We start from the raw sequence: 15013 nt of genomic DNA on the forward strand, positions 1-15013 counted from the left end.
GCTCGGCCATCGGCCCCTGGGCTGGCGGCCAGGCCGGAGCAATCGGCGGCCGATCTGGGCGGGGCTCAGAGCGGAGGCGGCGGCCGCGGGGGCGAGGTCCGCCTGGTTGCGCCCCGGACCTCGCGGGACCGCGGCGGCGCAGGTGAGGTGCGGGTGCGGCTCTGGCTCCGCGCGCTCGGCCGGGCGGCTGCCGGCTGGAAGCGTTTCCCCGGTGCCTGTACCTGGAGAGGGACGGCCGGGCTCCCGAGCGGCGCCTCCCAGCGTGGCTGTCCCGCAGCGGCACCGAGCCTGGGGGTGAATATTGTGGGTAACTGGTCGTAGGCGAAACTGAAAGTGCTTGGTGTCCGTGTGCACCACCGGCCTGCCCTGCTGTGTTACAGAGTCCTTAGGGTCAGAAGCCTCCGAACCCTTGCACGGAACCAGGGGTTGGATTATTGAACTGAATCTGTCTCACATGCAAAGCTTTCCTTTCCTCTTCTCACCCAATCCTTTGTGCTTTCATAGTAGATAGGAAAAATAAATAAATAAATAAGTTTTACCCTTCCCCAGCTGCTTCGTTATCCTTTGGATGCCGCTTTTATTCAGTATAATACTACGCTTAGCTCTGATGCACTTGGGGGCTTTTAAAAATGTATTAGCTTACCTTAAATCCTAGACAGTTTTCCCCAACCTGGAGTCAGTTATGCAGTTTCTTCCTTTTTATAATCAAGCTGATCTGAGCTCTAGAAATACAAATTAGTTTTAATATTACCTGAAATTAGGATAAATTTCCTACAGACGCACCATATTGTGTGGCTTGATAAGAAAATGTTTAGGGGCTTCTGCCCGACTTTTCACTAGCATAGTACATCTAGTTTAACAAGGTCTTTAAAACGAAGTTGTTTTGCAGTTACTTGTGTTATTATAGATCATAACCATCTTATAAACAAACTGGGTGGCATGGCCGGGCACAGTGGCTCACGCCTGTAATCTCAGCACTTTGGGAGGCTGAGGCAGGTGGATCATGAGGTCAGCCGTTTGAGACCAGCCTGGCCAACATGGTGAAACCCCGTCTCTACTAAAAATACAAAAATTAGCCAGGCATGGTGGCGGGCGCCTGTAACCCCAGCTACTCCACAGGCTGAGTGCTGTTTTGTTTTAGCAGCAAATCACACATAGCAGAGGTTTCTATATCTTAACATGGAGGAAGCCTTCCGGTTCATTTTCATGTTAGCAAAATGAGTTTCCTCCGAGTCAGTCAAAACTGGCTAGTATCAGAACTGAAACTGAAAGTATAAGGGGAAAGGCAAAGGGAGAAGCTTCTGCCCCTGTTGATAACTCTCGATTTTCTCCACTAGGAAGAAGTCCCTGAGGAGACTTCCCCATAGGAGTTCACAGAAAATATTGAAATGTCAGGTTCCACGCCATTTAAGATGAGATTAGTTCATTTAGACCTTAAAGGAGCTCCACCAAAGGTCTCATACCTCTCAGAGGTAAGGACTCCCTTTCACCTCTAGAGCATCGCTTTTTGCCTTGTCTTCATTCTTCAAAGTTTGGAGCAGTGTTCTGTGGAAATGGGTGCCTGGAACAACCGCAAGGTTCTTAGTGGAGGCAGATGGTGGCAGCAGCGTTGATTTTGAATTTCCCCCATAGCCTCTCACAAAAACAGAACAACCAGGATGACAAAAAAAAAAAAAAAAAAAAAAAAAACACAAGAGAGAGGACAAAAGAAACTCACAGCTTCTTTCTTGTGGGTGGAAGTGTGTCTTTCCAAAAAGATATGTTCAAGTCTTAACCCCTGGGACCTATGAGTGAGACTTTATTTGGAAATAGGATCTTTGCAGATGTAATCAAAATAAGATGAAGTTGTACTAGAATATGGTGAACCCTAATCCAGTGATTGGCATCCTTACGAGGAGAGGGAAATTTAGAAGCTGAGACACACATCGAGGGAAGGCAGTGTGAAGACCCAGGAGGACACCTCACGGTGCCGGCAGCCAAGAAGGTCATGATGCGCCATGAACCCCGAGATGCCAAGGATAGTTGACGATCACCAGAAGCTATTGAGAAGCAAGAAAGGGTCCTCCTCTGCAGCCTTCAGGGAGAGCTGGGTCTGCTGACACCTCGATTTTGGACTTAGGGTCTTTAGAACTGTGAGAGAATAAATGTCTGTTGTCAAAAACCACCCAGTTGGTTTTTGTTTTTGTTTTGAGATGGAGTCTCGCTTTGTTGCCCAGGCTGGAGTACAATGGTGCAGTCTCGACTCACTGCAACCTCCACCTCCCGGGTTCAAGCAATTCTCCTGCCTCAGCCTCTGGAGTAGCTGGGGTTACAGGCGCCCGCCACCATGCCTGGCTAATTTTTGTATTTTTAGTAGAGACGGGGTTTCACCATGTTGGCCAGGCTGGTCTCAAACTGCTGACCTCATGATCCACCTGCCTCAGCTTCCCAAAGTACTGGGGTTACAGGCGTGAGCCACCGTGCCCGGCCAAGCCACCTAGTTTATGGTCATTTATTACAGCACCCCTAGAAAACGAAGACACTCTTCAACAAAACTAGGTATCAGGGTGTCCCCACGGATCCCAAACTACAAGTGGGTGGGGCCAAACCACAGACAGAATAACACCTGTATGGGGTTAGCGGCCAAGCAGGAGGTAACAGAGGAAAGAGGGAAACTCCGACAGTGCTGAGACCAGAGGACCCAGAAATTAGCCTCAAAAGTAAATAAAGGTCTCCCACAGGGAGAAGCGGGGCAGAGTTTTAATGGCTCCCATCTGAGATTGAGTGCAAAGAGACTTAAAGGAGGGTGCAGGGGAGGCCGAGGCTGCAAGACTCTCAGAAATACCCAACGAAACTTTCAGGAGGGTGTAGGGGAGGCCCAAGGCTGCAAAGCTCTCAGAAATACGTAATGAAACTTCCTTCCAGAGGAACAGCGGCCCCCACTAAGGACAAAACGGGGAAAGAATCCACATTGAACTGGGCAGGAACAGTGAAGGGAAAACGGAATGCTCAGGTCCTGGGGAAAGGCGTCCAGAAGAGGCGGAAGTCAAAAAATGCTGCAGAGTAGCTACACAGAGCCTGCAGTTTCTAATGCCACATGGCAGCAGTAGAGGAGGGGGCCTTGAGGCTGGCCTGTCAACATTGCAAACACAAGAGCCTGTTCTTAAAAGTGAGCAACAGGCTGGCCATGGTGGCTCACGTCTGTAATCCAGGCACTTTGGGAAGCCAAGACAGACAGATCACCTGAGGTCAGGAGCTTGTGACCAGCCTGGGAAACATGGAGAAACCCCGTCTCTACTAAGAACACAGAAATTAGCGAGGAATGGTGACACACATCTGTAGTCCCAGCTACTCGGGAGGCTGAGGCAGGAGAATCGCTTGAACTCAGGAGGCGGAGGTTGCAGTGAGCTGAGATTGCACCACTGCACTCCAACCGAGGTGACAGAGCAAGACACCATCTCAAAAAAAGAAGGAAAAAAGAAAAAGAAAAAGCAGGAAAGAGTGTTAACATCATACAAAGATAGGTAAGAAAAAGGAAGGCCGGGCGCGGTGGCTCACGCCTGTAATCCCAGCACTTTGGGAGGCCAAGGAGGGTGGATCACAAGGTCAGGAGATCAAGACCATCCTGGCTAACACAGTGAAACCCTGTCTCTACTAGAAATACAAAAAATTAGCCCCATGTGGTGGTGGGCACCTGTAGTCCCAGCTACTCGGGAGGCTGAGGCAGGAGAATCGCTTGAACCTGGGAGGTGGAGGTTGCAGTGAGCTGACATTGTGCCACTGTGCTCCAGCCTGGGTGACAAGAGTGAGACTCCGTCTCGACAAAAAAAGAAAAAAGATGATCTGAATAGCATTGCAGCAGTGAAGGTGCTCCAGACACACGCCCACCCAGCAGGAAACACTGTTCCATAATATTTCATAATGAGATAAAAGATGCTCAGAAGATCACAGAAGCTGTGAAAGAACAGCATAAATCAGAAATAGAAAAGCCCAGGCCAGGCTCAGTGGCTCACGCCTGTCATCCCAGCACTTTGGGAGACCAAGGCAAGTGGATCACTTGAGGTCAGGAATTCGAGACCAGCCTGGCCAACATGTGAAGCCCCGTCTCTACTAAAAATACAAAAATTAGCCAGGCGTGGTGGCAGGCGCCTTTAATCCTACCTACTTGGGAGGCTGAGGCATGAGAATTGCCTGAATCTGGGTGGTAGAGGCTGCAGTGAGCCGAGATTGCACCACTGCCCTCCAGCCTAAGCGAAAGAGCAAGACTCTAAAAAAAAAAGAGAGACAAGCCCAGAAATGTGGTAACTAGACAAAAGAAGGGTGTAAAAAATTGCCTGTGGAGCTCAGAAATGAATTCTAAAGAAAAAACATTTTTTTAATGAAGACTAAACCATAAGAAGTGTAAAAGTGAGTAGACACCATGGAAAGTGCAGTATTTGAAAACAGATGACAGAAAAGAAAAAAGCAAACACAGAGAGATGAAAAGGCATTCTGACAATTGAATATGGCAAAGAAGACTGAACTTACACACAGCTGATGAAAAGCCGTTCTGACTTGGGCTGGGTGCGGTGGCTCATCCCTGTAATCCCAGCACTTTGGGAGGCTGAGGCAGGCAGATCATCTGAGGTCAGGAGTTCCAGACCAGCCTGGACAACATGGTGAAACCCCATCTCTACTAAAAATACAAAAATTAGCCAGGCATGGTGGCAGGTGCCTGTAATCCCAGCTACTTGGGAGACTGAGACAGGAGAATCGCTTGAACCCAGGAGGCGGAGGTTGCAGTGAGCCAAGATCGCGGCATCGCACTCCATCCTAGGGGACAAGAGTGAAAGTCCATCTCAAAAAAAAAAAAGAGGCCAGGCGCGGTGGCTCAAGCCTGTAATCCCAGCACTTTGGGAGGCCGAGACGGGTGGATCACGAGGTCAGGAGATCGAGACCATCCTGGCTAACACGGTGAAACCCCGTCTCTACTAAAAAATACAAAAAAACTAGCCGGGCGAGGTGGCGGGCGCCTGTAGTCCCAGCTACTCGGGAGGCTGAGGCAGGAGAATGGCGTGAACCCAGGAGGCGGAACTTGCAGTGAGCCGAGATCCGGTCACTGCACTCCAGCCTGGGCGACAGAGCAAGACTCCGTCTCAAAAAAAAAAAAAAAAAAAAAAAAAGGCATTCTGACAATTGAATATGGCAAAGAAGATCCAACTTACACACAGCCAGAGTCTCTGTTTCCGTTATCTGTTGCTGCGTGACAGATCTCCCAAACTTAAGGTCTCCATTCATCACCCCTTGTGTTTCTGTTGGTTGGCTGCATGGTTCTGCTTTTCTGACCGAGGCTTCTCAGGTGGTCACAGCCCCGTAACATCTAGAAACATCTGATGGCCTGTGTGGCCTTCTGTGTCCAGCAGTTCATCGCGACTGTCAGCTGGGGCTCCTTGGTTCTCCTGCACGTGTGTCATCCAGGAGGTAGCATGCACCTGTAGTCCCAGCTCCTTGGAAGGCTGAGGCTGGAGGATCACTTGAGCCCAGGAATTGGAGGCTGCAGCGAGCCATGATCAAGCCAGCACACTCCAGCCTGGGTGACAGAGTGAGACCCTGTCTGTTAAAAAAAGAGGCTGGGCACAGTAGCTCACACCTGTAATCCCAGCACTTTGGAAGGCTGAGGCGGGCAGATCACCTGAGGTCAGGAGTTCGAGACCAGCCTGGCCAACATGGTGAAACCCTGTCTCTACTAAAAATACAAACATTAGCTGGGCGTCGGGGCAGGTGCCTGTAATCCCAGCTACTCGGGAGGCTGTGGCAGGAGAATCACTTGAACTTGGGAGGCGGAGGTTGCAATGAACCGAGATCACGCCATTGCACTCCAGCCTGGGTGACAGAGTGAGACTCCATCTCAAAAGAAAAAAAAGAAGGAAGTGGGGAGAAGAACGAGGGGGAAGGGACCCCATGAGTACAGCCCAGGAACAAATGAGTTCTGCACCTCCTCTCACCTCCCCCAGGTGCTGACCCCAACTCTTCAGACCCGTGCTCCCCCTGCCCCAGCTCCTCCTGCCCCGTCCCCCATGCCTTGCCATTCTCCTTCAGCCTGGCTGCCCTGTCCCCTGTGCCTTGCCAGTGCCTCTCAGCCTGGCTGCCCTGCTGGGCCCCTGTACGTGAAGAGCTGCTTCTCAGTGGCTCCCTGCTGGTCGGAGCCATCCCTCCCAAGCTGAGCCACCAGCGCTAAGCTGTTGAGTAGCAGCCCTGTTTCATAGTATGTCTCCCCTGCTGTGCAAAATAGTCACTGGAACGGGGACTTTCATTTGGCATAACGTAAAGTTCACATTCTGGATTTAAGGTTCCCAGGAAAAATAGGAATAGCAACTCCCACAGTCTCCACAGGCTGAAAGGGAAAGCGTCTCCCCGCTGTGGACGTGCCACGTCGTGCTCCAGCGGCCACTTCTTCCTAACCTCTCCCTGTTTACCCCCTAGATTTTTCCTCTGTTCCGTGCGCTAGGTGCAAACGGCCTCCTCATTGAGTATGAAGACATGTTTCCCTATGAGGGCCCTCTGAGGCTACTGAGGGCCAAGTACGCCTACAGGTAACACTGCCTACAGGTAGCACCGCCCGTGGCAGGGACAGGGGCGTGGCGGGAAAGCGGGGAAGGGGGGGTTCCGCAGGGCGGGAGGAGCAGCAACCTGGAGGTGCAGGTGGAACAGTCAGGAAATGAACAGTGGTGGGTACATCCCTTTTTTGTCTTTTTAAATTCATCTCTTTAATTGTAAAAAATAATCATAAAATGAAAACAAAGTTTCATTTCAAACAGTCACTGGAGAGAATTTTGAAACGTTTAAAGGGAAAGTAAGCATCAGCAGCGCCCCCTACAGGGAAAAGCTGCATTTCCTGTCTGTCCTGCAGGCGTTTCCTCTGTTGACGGGACGGCCTGGAGAAGCTGGGCTAGAGAAGGCCTCGGCGTGGGGAGAGGCTGCTCTTCAGGCCACAGTTGAGCCTTGAGTTAGAGAAGTGAAGAATTAAAGGGGAGAAAATCAAAATCAATAAAATCAGGTGTGGTGGAGATGGGAGGTCCCTGCTCAGCGTTAAAATCACAGGTCTCTGTGAAAATCAGTGACAGCCCCAAAGATAAATGCAATGGACACTAACTGGCCAATCCCAAAGGAAGAAACAAAAAAAGCCAATAAACGTATAAGAAAATGTTACGGCCAGGCGCGGTGGCTCATGCCTGTAATCCCAGCACTTTGGGAGGCCAAGGTGGTCATATCACTTGAGTTCAGGAGTTCAAGACCAGCCTGGCCCACATGGTGAAACCCCATCTCTACATAAAATACAAAAATTAGGCAGGCGCGGTGGCTCATGCCTGTAATCCCAGCACTTTGGGAGGCTGAGGTGGGTGGATCACTTGAGCTCAGGAGTTCGAGACCAGCCTGGGCAACACAGTGAAACCCCGTCTCTACATAAAATACTGACATGAACCATGGATAATGGCATGGGCCTGTGTAGTCCAAGCTACTCGGGAGGCTGAGATAGGAGGATGACTTGAGCTTGGTGTTAGGTTTTTTAAAGGGAAGGCGAGGGTTAAAGAAAGAGAGGGCGGCTCTACAGCAACACAGGAATGTTGCAGAAACCTACAGAGCTGGGGGACCAGCTTAATGCCAGAGTGCACCGCCGCTTACAGGCTGGGCACTTACAGGCTGGACGGGAGGGGCTGGGCAGTAGGGCTTGCTGCCGGGAAGATGTTGACAGACGTTCCCATGGTGAGGCAGTTGGGTCCTTGTTCCCGGCAGAATCTGATCAGGATGTTCCTTCAGTTGGGCCTTGGCCCAACAAGGTATGGTCAGGATGATCCTTCACCCCAGCAAGGTGTGGTCGGGATGTTCCCGGCCGTGTGGTCAGGTGGTTGGGATGATCCCGGCCGTGTGGTCAGGTGGTCGGGATGATCCTGGGCCGTGTGGTCAGGTGTTCGGGACGGTCCCGGCCGTGTGGTCAGGGGGTCGGGATGTTCCCGGCCGTGTGGTCAGGTGTTCGGGACGGTCCCAGCCGTGTGGTCGGGGTCGGGATGTTCCCGGCCGTGTGGTCAGGTGTTCGGGATGATCCCGGCCGTGTGGTCAGGTGTTCGGGATGATCCCGGGCTGTGTAGTCAGGATGTTGGGCAGGATCTTGGGCAGGCCGAAGCCCTGTGGAATGTTTCCCTTCAGCCTGGTCTGGAAAATGGCAGGGGGCTTACAAAATGGTGCAGTTTGGATTAACACCTGGGAGCCAGAGGCTGCAGTGAGCTGATACTGCACCACTGCACTCCAGCCTGGGCAATGGAGCCAGAGTTTGTCTCAAATAAAAAGAAAAAAAAAACGGAAAGAAAGAAAGAAAATGTTAAACCTGGCCGGGTGCGGTGGCTCAAGCCTGCAATCCCAGCACTTTGGGAGGCCGAGACGGGCGGATCACAAGGTCAGGAGATGGAGACCATCCTGGCTAACACGGTGAAACCCCGTCTCTACTAAAAATACAAAAAACTAGCCGGGCGAGGTGGCGGGCGCCTGTAGTCCCAGCTACTCGGGAGGCTGAGGCAGGAGAATGGCGTAAACCCAGGAGGCAGAGCTTGCAGTGAGCTGAGATCCACTGCACTCCAGCCTGGGCCACAGAGCGAGACTCCGTCTCAAAAAAAAGAAGAGAAAAGAAAAGAAAATGTTAAACCCTCATAGTACTCAAATCAAAGAAACTAAATCAACAATGCAGCACCATCCTGGCTACCAAACTGGTAAGACTTTTAAAAAAAATTGTAAGACTCGGGCCGGGCACGGTGGCTCATGCCTATAATCCCAGCACTTTGGGAGGCTGAGGCAGATGGATCGAGACCAGCCTGACCAACATGGCGAAATCTTGTCTCTACCAAAAAAATACAAAAATTAGCCAGGCGTGGCCAGGTGCGGTGGCTCATGCCTGTAATCCCAGCACTTTGGGAGGCCAAGGCAGGCGGATCACGAGGTCAGGAAATCGAGACCATCCTGGCCAACATAGGTGAAATCCCGTCTCTACTAAAAATATAAAAAATTAGCTGGGCATGGTGGCAGGCGCTTGTAGTCCCATCTACTCGGGAGGCTGAGGCAGGAGAATGCCCGGAACCCGGGAGGCAGAGCTTGCAGTGAGCCGAGATCACGGCACTGTGCTTCCACCTGGGCGACAGAGCTAGACTACATCTCAAAAAAAAAAAAAAATAGCTGGGTGTGGTGGTGCACACCTGTAATCCCAGCTACTCAGGAGGCTGAGGAAGGAGAATCGCAGGAACTCAGGAGGCAGAGGTTGCACTGACCCAAGATCACGCCACTGCATTCCAGCTTGGGCGACAGAGCAAGACTCCATCTCAAAAAACTAATAATAATAATAAATAAAATAAATAAATCATTGTAAGACTCTGTGTTGATGAGAATGAGAAAGAGGAAAACTACCTGCTGGTGAACGTAATGTGACGTCCGTTCTGGGAGGACTTCGGCTCCATGTGTCAGAACAACCCACACGCCGTGCAGCCCACATGTGGTTAGACCACAAGAGAGGAACAGTGAGCCAGGGTGTTGGCCTGCAATGAGATGGTCAGGAGTTTGCATTTTCTTCATACTCTTCTAGTTTTCTTCCTACAGTGAAGACGTTTTGTCTTTTGATGTGAAAAAGTAAAGTACCAGGGTTCCTTTGAAGCTTGAAGCAGGAATATTTAAAGACTTTACATAACTTGGCCGGGCACGGTGGCTCACGCCTGTAATCCCAGCACTTTGGGAGGCCGAGACGGGCGGATCACGAGGTCAGGAGATCGAGACCACCCTGGCTAACACGGTGAAACCCCGTCTCTACTAAAAATACAAAAAATTAGCCGGGCGAGGTGGCGGGCGCCTGTAGTCCCAGCTACTTGGGAGGCTGAGGCAGGAGAATGGCGTAAACCTGGGAGGCGGAGCTTGCAGTGAGCTGAGATCCGGCCACTGCACTCCAGCCTGGGAGACAGAGCGAGACTCCGTCTCGGAAAAAAAAAAAAAAAAAAGACTTTACATAACTCATAAATCTATAGAATGGGTTAGCCTAAAATGGTTCAAACACATACAAAAACTAGAAATAGCTTATTTTTTTAGATAAATTCATAAATGACAGCTCATTTGTGAAAAACAAAGAGGTTGACCCGGGTCGGTCAGCCCTTCCCAGGATGTGACCCTCCTGCAGAGGACGTGTGCCCCAGGGATTATTTCAGATTGAGGGCCCTGTGGTGGGCCTGCCCTGAGGCAGCTGCTGACCTGGCTCTGGGTGGACTGTGGCTCCTTCTGTAGCATTTTTTTTTTTTTTTTAAACAGTCTTGCTCTGTCTCCCAGGCTGGAGTGCAGTGGTGCGATCTCGGCTCACCGCAAATTCTGCCTTCTGGGTTCAAGTGATTCTCCTGCCTCGGCCTCCCAAGTAGCTGGGATTACAGGTGCGTGCCACCAGGCCCAGCTAATTTTTGTATTTTTAGTAGATACGGGGTTTCACCATGTTGGCCAGGCTGGTCTTGAACTCCTGACCTCAAGTGATCTGCCCACCTCGGCCTCCCAAAGTGCTGGGATTACCAGCGTGAGCCACCGCACCCGGCCTTGAGTAGTTTCTTGTAAAATGTGATGACTTCATTCTCTTGTCGCGGGTTGAAAAGCGAACTGTTACTTGAGGACATGCTAGAACATCATCTTCCCAAATTTAGAGCAGGTGCCTTTCCAGAAACCAGGATATCTTTTTTTTTTTTTTTTTTTTTTTTTTTGAGATGGAGTCTGGCTGTGTCGCCCAGGCTGGAGTGCAGTGGCCGGATCTCAGCTCACTGCAAGCTCCGCCTCCCGGGTTTACGCCATTCTCCTGCCTCAGCCTCCGGAGTAGCTGGGACTACAGGCGCCCGCCACCTCGCCCGGCTAGTTTTTTGTACTTTTTTTTTAGTAGTGACGGGGTTTCACCGTGTTAGCCAAGATAGTCTCGATCTCCTGACCTCGTGATCCGCCCGTCTCGGCCTCCCAAAGTGCTGGGATTACAGGCTTGAGCCACCGCGCCCGGCCGAAACCAGGATATCTATCAAGCTTTGTGGAGTGAGGGCCTCACCGTTTCCGGAGAGCCCCCTAGGGCCTGACGAGGAAGGGCTGGGGGGCATGTGGACATCACGTGGGCAGCATGTGACCCTCTCTGCATGAATTTTGTCTCTCCAGCCCCTCTGAAATCAAAGAGATCCTGCATCTGGCTGGACTCAATGAGCTGGAGGTGATTCCCTTGGTGCAGACATTTGGACACATGGAGGTGAGTGGCAGGAATGGAAGTTTCCTGTTACCTAGTGCCAGGTGTGGGGAGTCCAGTGCAGGCTGGGCTTGTCGCCTAGGCTGGAGTGCAACAGCGTGATCTCGGCTCACTGCAACCTCCACATTCTGAACTCAAGCAATTCTCCTGCCTCACTTCCCAAGTAGCTGGGATTATAGCGCCTGCCACCACGCCCGGCTAATCTTTGTCTTCTTCATAGAGATGGGGTTTTGCCATGTTGGCCAGGCTGGTCTCGAACTCCTGACCTCAAGTGATCTGCCCACCTCGGCCTCCCAAAGTGCTGGGATTACAGGCGTGTGCCACCACACCCAGCCTCCTTTCATTCTTAGAATATATTCGTAGTAGTTTTCTTGAAATATTTGATAAATTCTATATGTGGGCCCACTGAGAGTCAGAGTCTGTGAACTGGATTCTACTTTCCAGTTTATTTGCACACCTCAAAAATTTTTGGTTGAGAACTGAACATTTCAGTGAATACATTATAGCAAAGCTGAATGTTTACTCCTTTCCCCAGTGGCTGGTGATGGTCATTTTGTTGTTTTCTAGCAAGTGGTCTGCATTTAACCTGCAGCACCTGCCCTGGCCGTGTGTGCTCGCTGATGTCCGTGCTGAGATTTTTTGGTTCTTATTTTTACGTTTTATCCTGGCTTCCTAGGGTCACCCCTCTGTCTTCATAGCTGGTCATCAGCCGAGGGTCTGGGCAGAGATTGTGCTCCCACACCTTGAGCCCACAGGCCTCCTCCCCTTGCCACAGGACTGTGTGTGGATGGGGGGTGCACCCCCAGGTTTGCGCAGTTCCCACCTGGCCCTCACAGGTCCCTGCACGTGTATGTGGCCCCCGTCAGCCAGTCCTGAGGACAGTGTGCAGCACCATCTGGCTTTGTGTTTCCAGGGTCACCCATTAAATCTCCAGCCAGTCTTGGCTCTCCCCAGCAGGGACTGACCCTCTGGCAGGCGGAAGACACAGTCTTTTCTCCAGTTGCTACTTCTACTGACCGTGCCCCCAAAAGGGGTGGGTTTTTACCCAACTTCAAGTTAAGTCTGCCCCTCTGGCAGCAAAGCTGTGGTTTCCACACTGAGGGGGAAGGGGGCAGTGAGAAACCATAGGCCAAGGCCACAGAGTCTCTGTTCTTACACAGAGTTATACAAAGAAACGTGTATTTCCTACATAAACGTTTTTCTCTTTTTTCTTTTCAGAGACAGGGTCTCACTCTGTCTCCCAGGCTACAGTGCAGCGGCGTGATCATGGCTTACTACAGCCTCAACTTCCTAGGCTCCAGTGATCTTCCCGCCTCAGCCTCCCAAGTAGCTCGAACCACAGGCAGGTGCTACCACACCCAGCCACTTTTTTTTTTTTCTTAAACTGATTTTGTTTTTAAAAAATTTATGGCCGGGCACAGTGGCTCACGCCTGTAATCCCAACACTGGGAGGCCGAGGTGGGTGGATCACAGGGTCAGGAGATCGAGACCATCCTGGCTAACACGGTGAAACCCCGTCTCTACTAAAAATACAAAAAACTAGCCGGGCGAGGTGGCGGGCACCTGTAGTCCCAGCTACTCCGGAGGCTGAGGCAGGAGAATGGCGGGAACCCGGGAGGCGGAGCTTGCAGTGAGCTGAGATCCGGCCACTGCAGTCCAGCCCGGGCTACAGAGCAAGACTCCGTCTCAAAAAAAAAAAAAAAAAAAAAAAAAATACAAAAATTAGCCGGGCGTGGTGGCGGGCACCTGTAGTCCCAGCTACTTGGGAGGCTGAGGCAGGAGAATGGCGTGAACCCAGGAGGCGGAGCTTGCAGTGAGCCAAGATTGAGCCACTGTACTCTAGCCTGGGCGACAGAGCCAGACTCCATCTCAAAAAAAAAAAAAAAAAAATTAGGCTGGGCAAGGTGGTTCACACCTGTAATCCCAGCACTTTGGGAGGCCAAGGCAGGTGAATCATTTGTGGTCAGAAATTCAAGACCAGCCTGGCCAACATAGCGAAATGCCATCTCTACTAAAAATACAAAAATTAGCTGGGCATGGTGGCACATGCCTGTAATCCCAGCTACTGGGAAGGCTGAGGTGGGAGGATCACTTGAACCTGGGAGGCAGAGGTTGCAGTGAGCCAAGATTGTGCCAGCCTGGGCGACAGAGTGAGACTCCATGGGGTTTCACCATGTTGTCCAGGCTGGTCTCAATGCCTGAGTTCAAACACCTCAGCCTCCCAAGGTGCTGGGATTACGGGACTGAGCCTCTGTGCCTGGCCTAATGTTTTTATATTATCCGTAGATTTGAAACAGAAGCCCCAGGTGGGCAGAAGGAGATGAGCCCAGTCCTCCGCCCGCAACGTGAGCTCCTGTCTCTCCACAGTTCGTGCTGAAGCATGCGGCCTTCGCCCACCTGCGGGAGGTGGGCCCCTTCCCCTGCACCCTGAACCCCCACGAGGCGGAGTCCCTGGCACTGGTGGGCGCCATGATTGACCAGGTCCTGGAGCTGCACCCAGGCGCCCGATGGCTGCACATCGGGTGTGACGAGGTGGGTGCCATCACCCCAGCTCTGTGCAGAACACTCTCCCCTGTCATGGCTTGTCCTTTTAAATAGGAAGATCGTCCAGGCACTGAGGCCTAGAGCCAGGCTTGTTCCCCTCGGGGAGCCCCGTCCAGCATCTTCCCTGGGTGGATGGACGGCCTGGCACAGGACAGCCTGCAGAGCCCGAGGGAGGCGCCCTCGTGTCAGATGAGATCACCCGGGGCAGCTGGGTTGGCAGAGGCCTGCGGGTGGCGGGCAGGTTCACCCCCCAGGACCAGCAGTCAGCGCGAGTCAGGGTGCAACTCAAGGGACACCCTTTCGTTGCTGAGAGGAAGGAAGTTCTGCATTTGGACCCTAAAGCACCCACTGGAAAAGGTGGTCCCTAGGCGGTGCCGGAGACGTGCCCCCTCTAGCCCAGTGAGTCCCCACCCTCGCCCCTCCCTCCACTCACTGGACTCAAGCTCAGTCAGGGCCTGGGCAGGGTGCAGAGCTGAAAGGACCAGGGTTAGTGCCCACGGGGCTGGGAGGTTCTGCAGGGCTGTGGCTCACGGAGAACCCAAGCTAAACATTTTAGCTCCAGAAGTTTCCTTTTTTTTTTTGAAGGAAATCGGTGTGTGTAAAATGCACATAAGTTTTATCATTCTAACCATTTTAAAATATAGGCTGGGTGTGGTGGCTCACGCCTGTAATCCCAGGACTTTGGGAGACCAAGGTGGGTGGATCATCTGAGGTCAGGTGTTTGAGACCAGTTTGGCCAATGTGGTGAAACCTCATCTCTACTAAAACTACAAAAATCAGCTAGGTGTGATGGCGGGTGCCTGTAATCCCAGCTACTCAGGAGGCTGAGGCACGAGAATCGCTTCAACCCGGGAGGTGGAGGTTGCAGTGAGCTGAGATCACGCCACTGCACTCCAGCCTAGGTGACAGAGCGAGACTCCAGCTCTAAATAAATAAATAAATAAATAAACAAACAGGCCAGGCGTGGTGGCTCACACCTGTGATCTCAGCACTTTGAGAGGCTGAGGCAGGTGGATCACCTGAGATCAGGAGTTCGAGATCAGCCTCGCTAACATGGTGAAACTCCGTGTCTACTAAAAATACAAAATTAGGCCAGGCGTGGTGGCGTGCACCTGTAATCCCAGCACTTTGGGAGGCCGAGGCAGGCGGATCACGAGGTCAGGAGATCAAGACCATCCTGGCTAACACAGTGAAACCCCGTCTCTACTAAAAGTACAAAAACTT

General features: G+C 51.8%; 1 protein-coding gene across 2 annotated transcripts in view; it reads left to right on the forward strand.

Moving 5' to 3' along the window:
• Positions 1-31: 31 nt before the first annotated feature.
• HEXD (hexosaminidase D) overlaps positions 32-15013 on the forward strand; it is a 22965-nt gene continuing 7983 nt past the window's right edge. The window contains exons 1-5 of one of the 2 annotated variants that reach the window (XM_008013369.3): positions 32-142; positions 1338-1472; positions 6442-6551; positions 11161-11248; positions 13613-13777. In XM_008013369.3, coding sequence (XP_008011560.3) covers positions 1389-1472; positions 6442-6551; positions 11161-11248; positions 13613-13777 — 447 coding nt within the window. In that variant the 5' untranslated portion in view covers positions 32-142; positions 1338-1388. The remainder of the gene's footprint in view (positions 143-1337; positions 1473-6441; positions 6552-11160; positions 11249-13612; positions 13778-15013) is intronic. The other variant, XM_037993250.2, reaches the window with a different exon arrangement.

This window comes from Chlorocebus sabaeus, chromosome 16 (assembly GCF_047675955.1).
Source record: "Chlorocebus sabaeus isolate Y175 chromosome 16, mChlSab1.0.hap1, whole genome shotgun sequence".
NCBI lineage: Eukaryota > Metazoa > Chordata > Mammalia > Primates > Cercopithecidae > Chlorocebus > Chlorocebus sabaeus.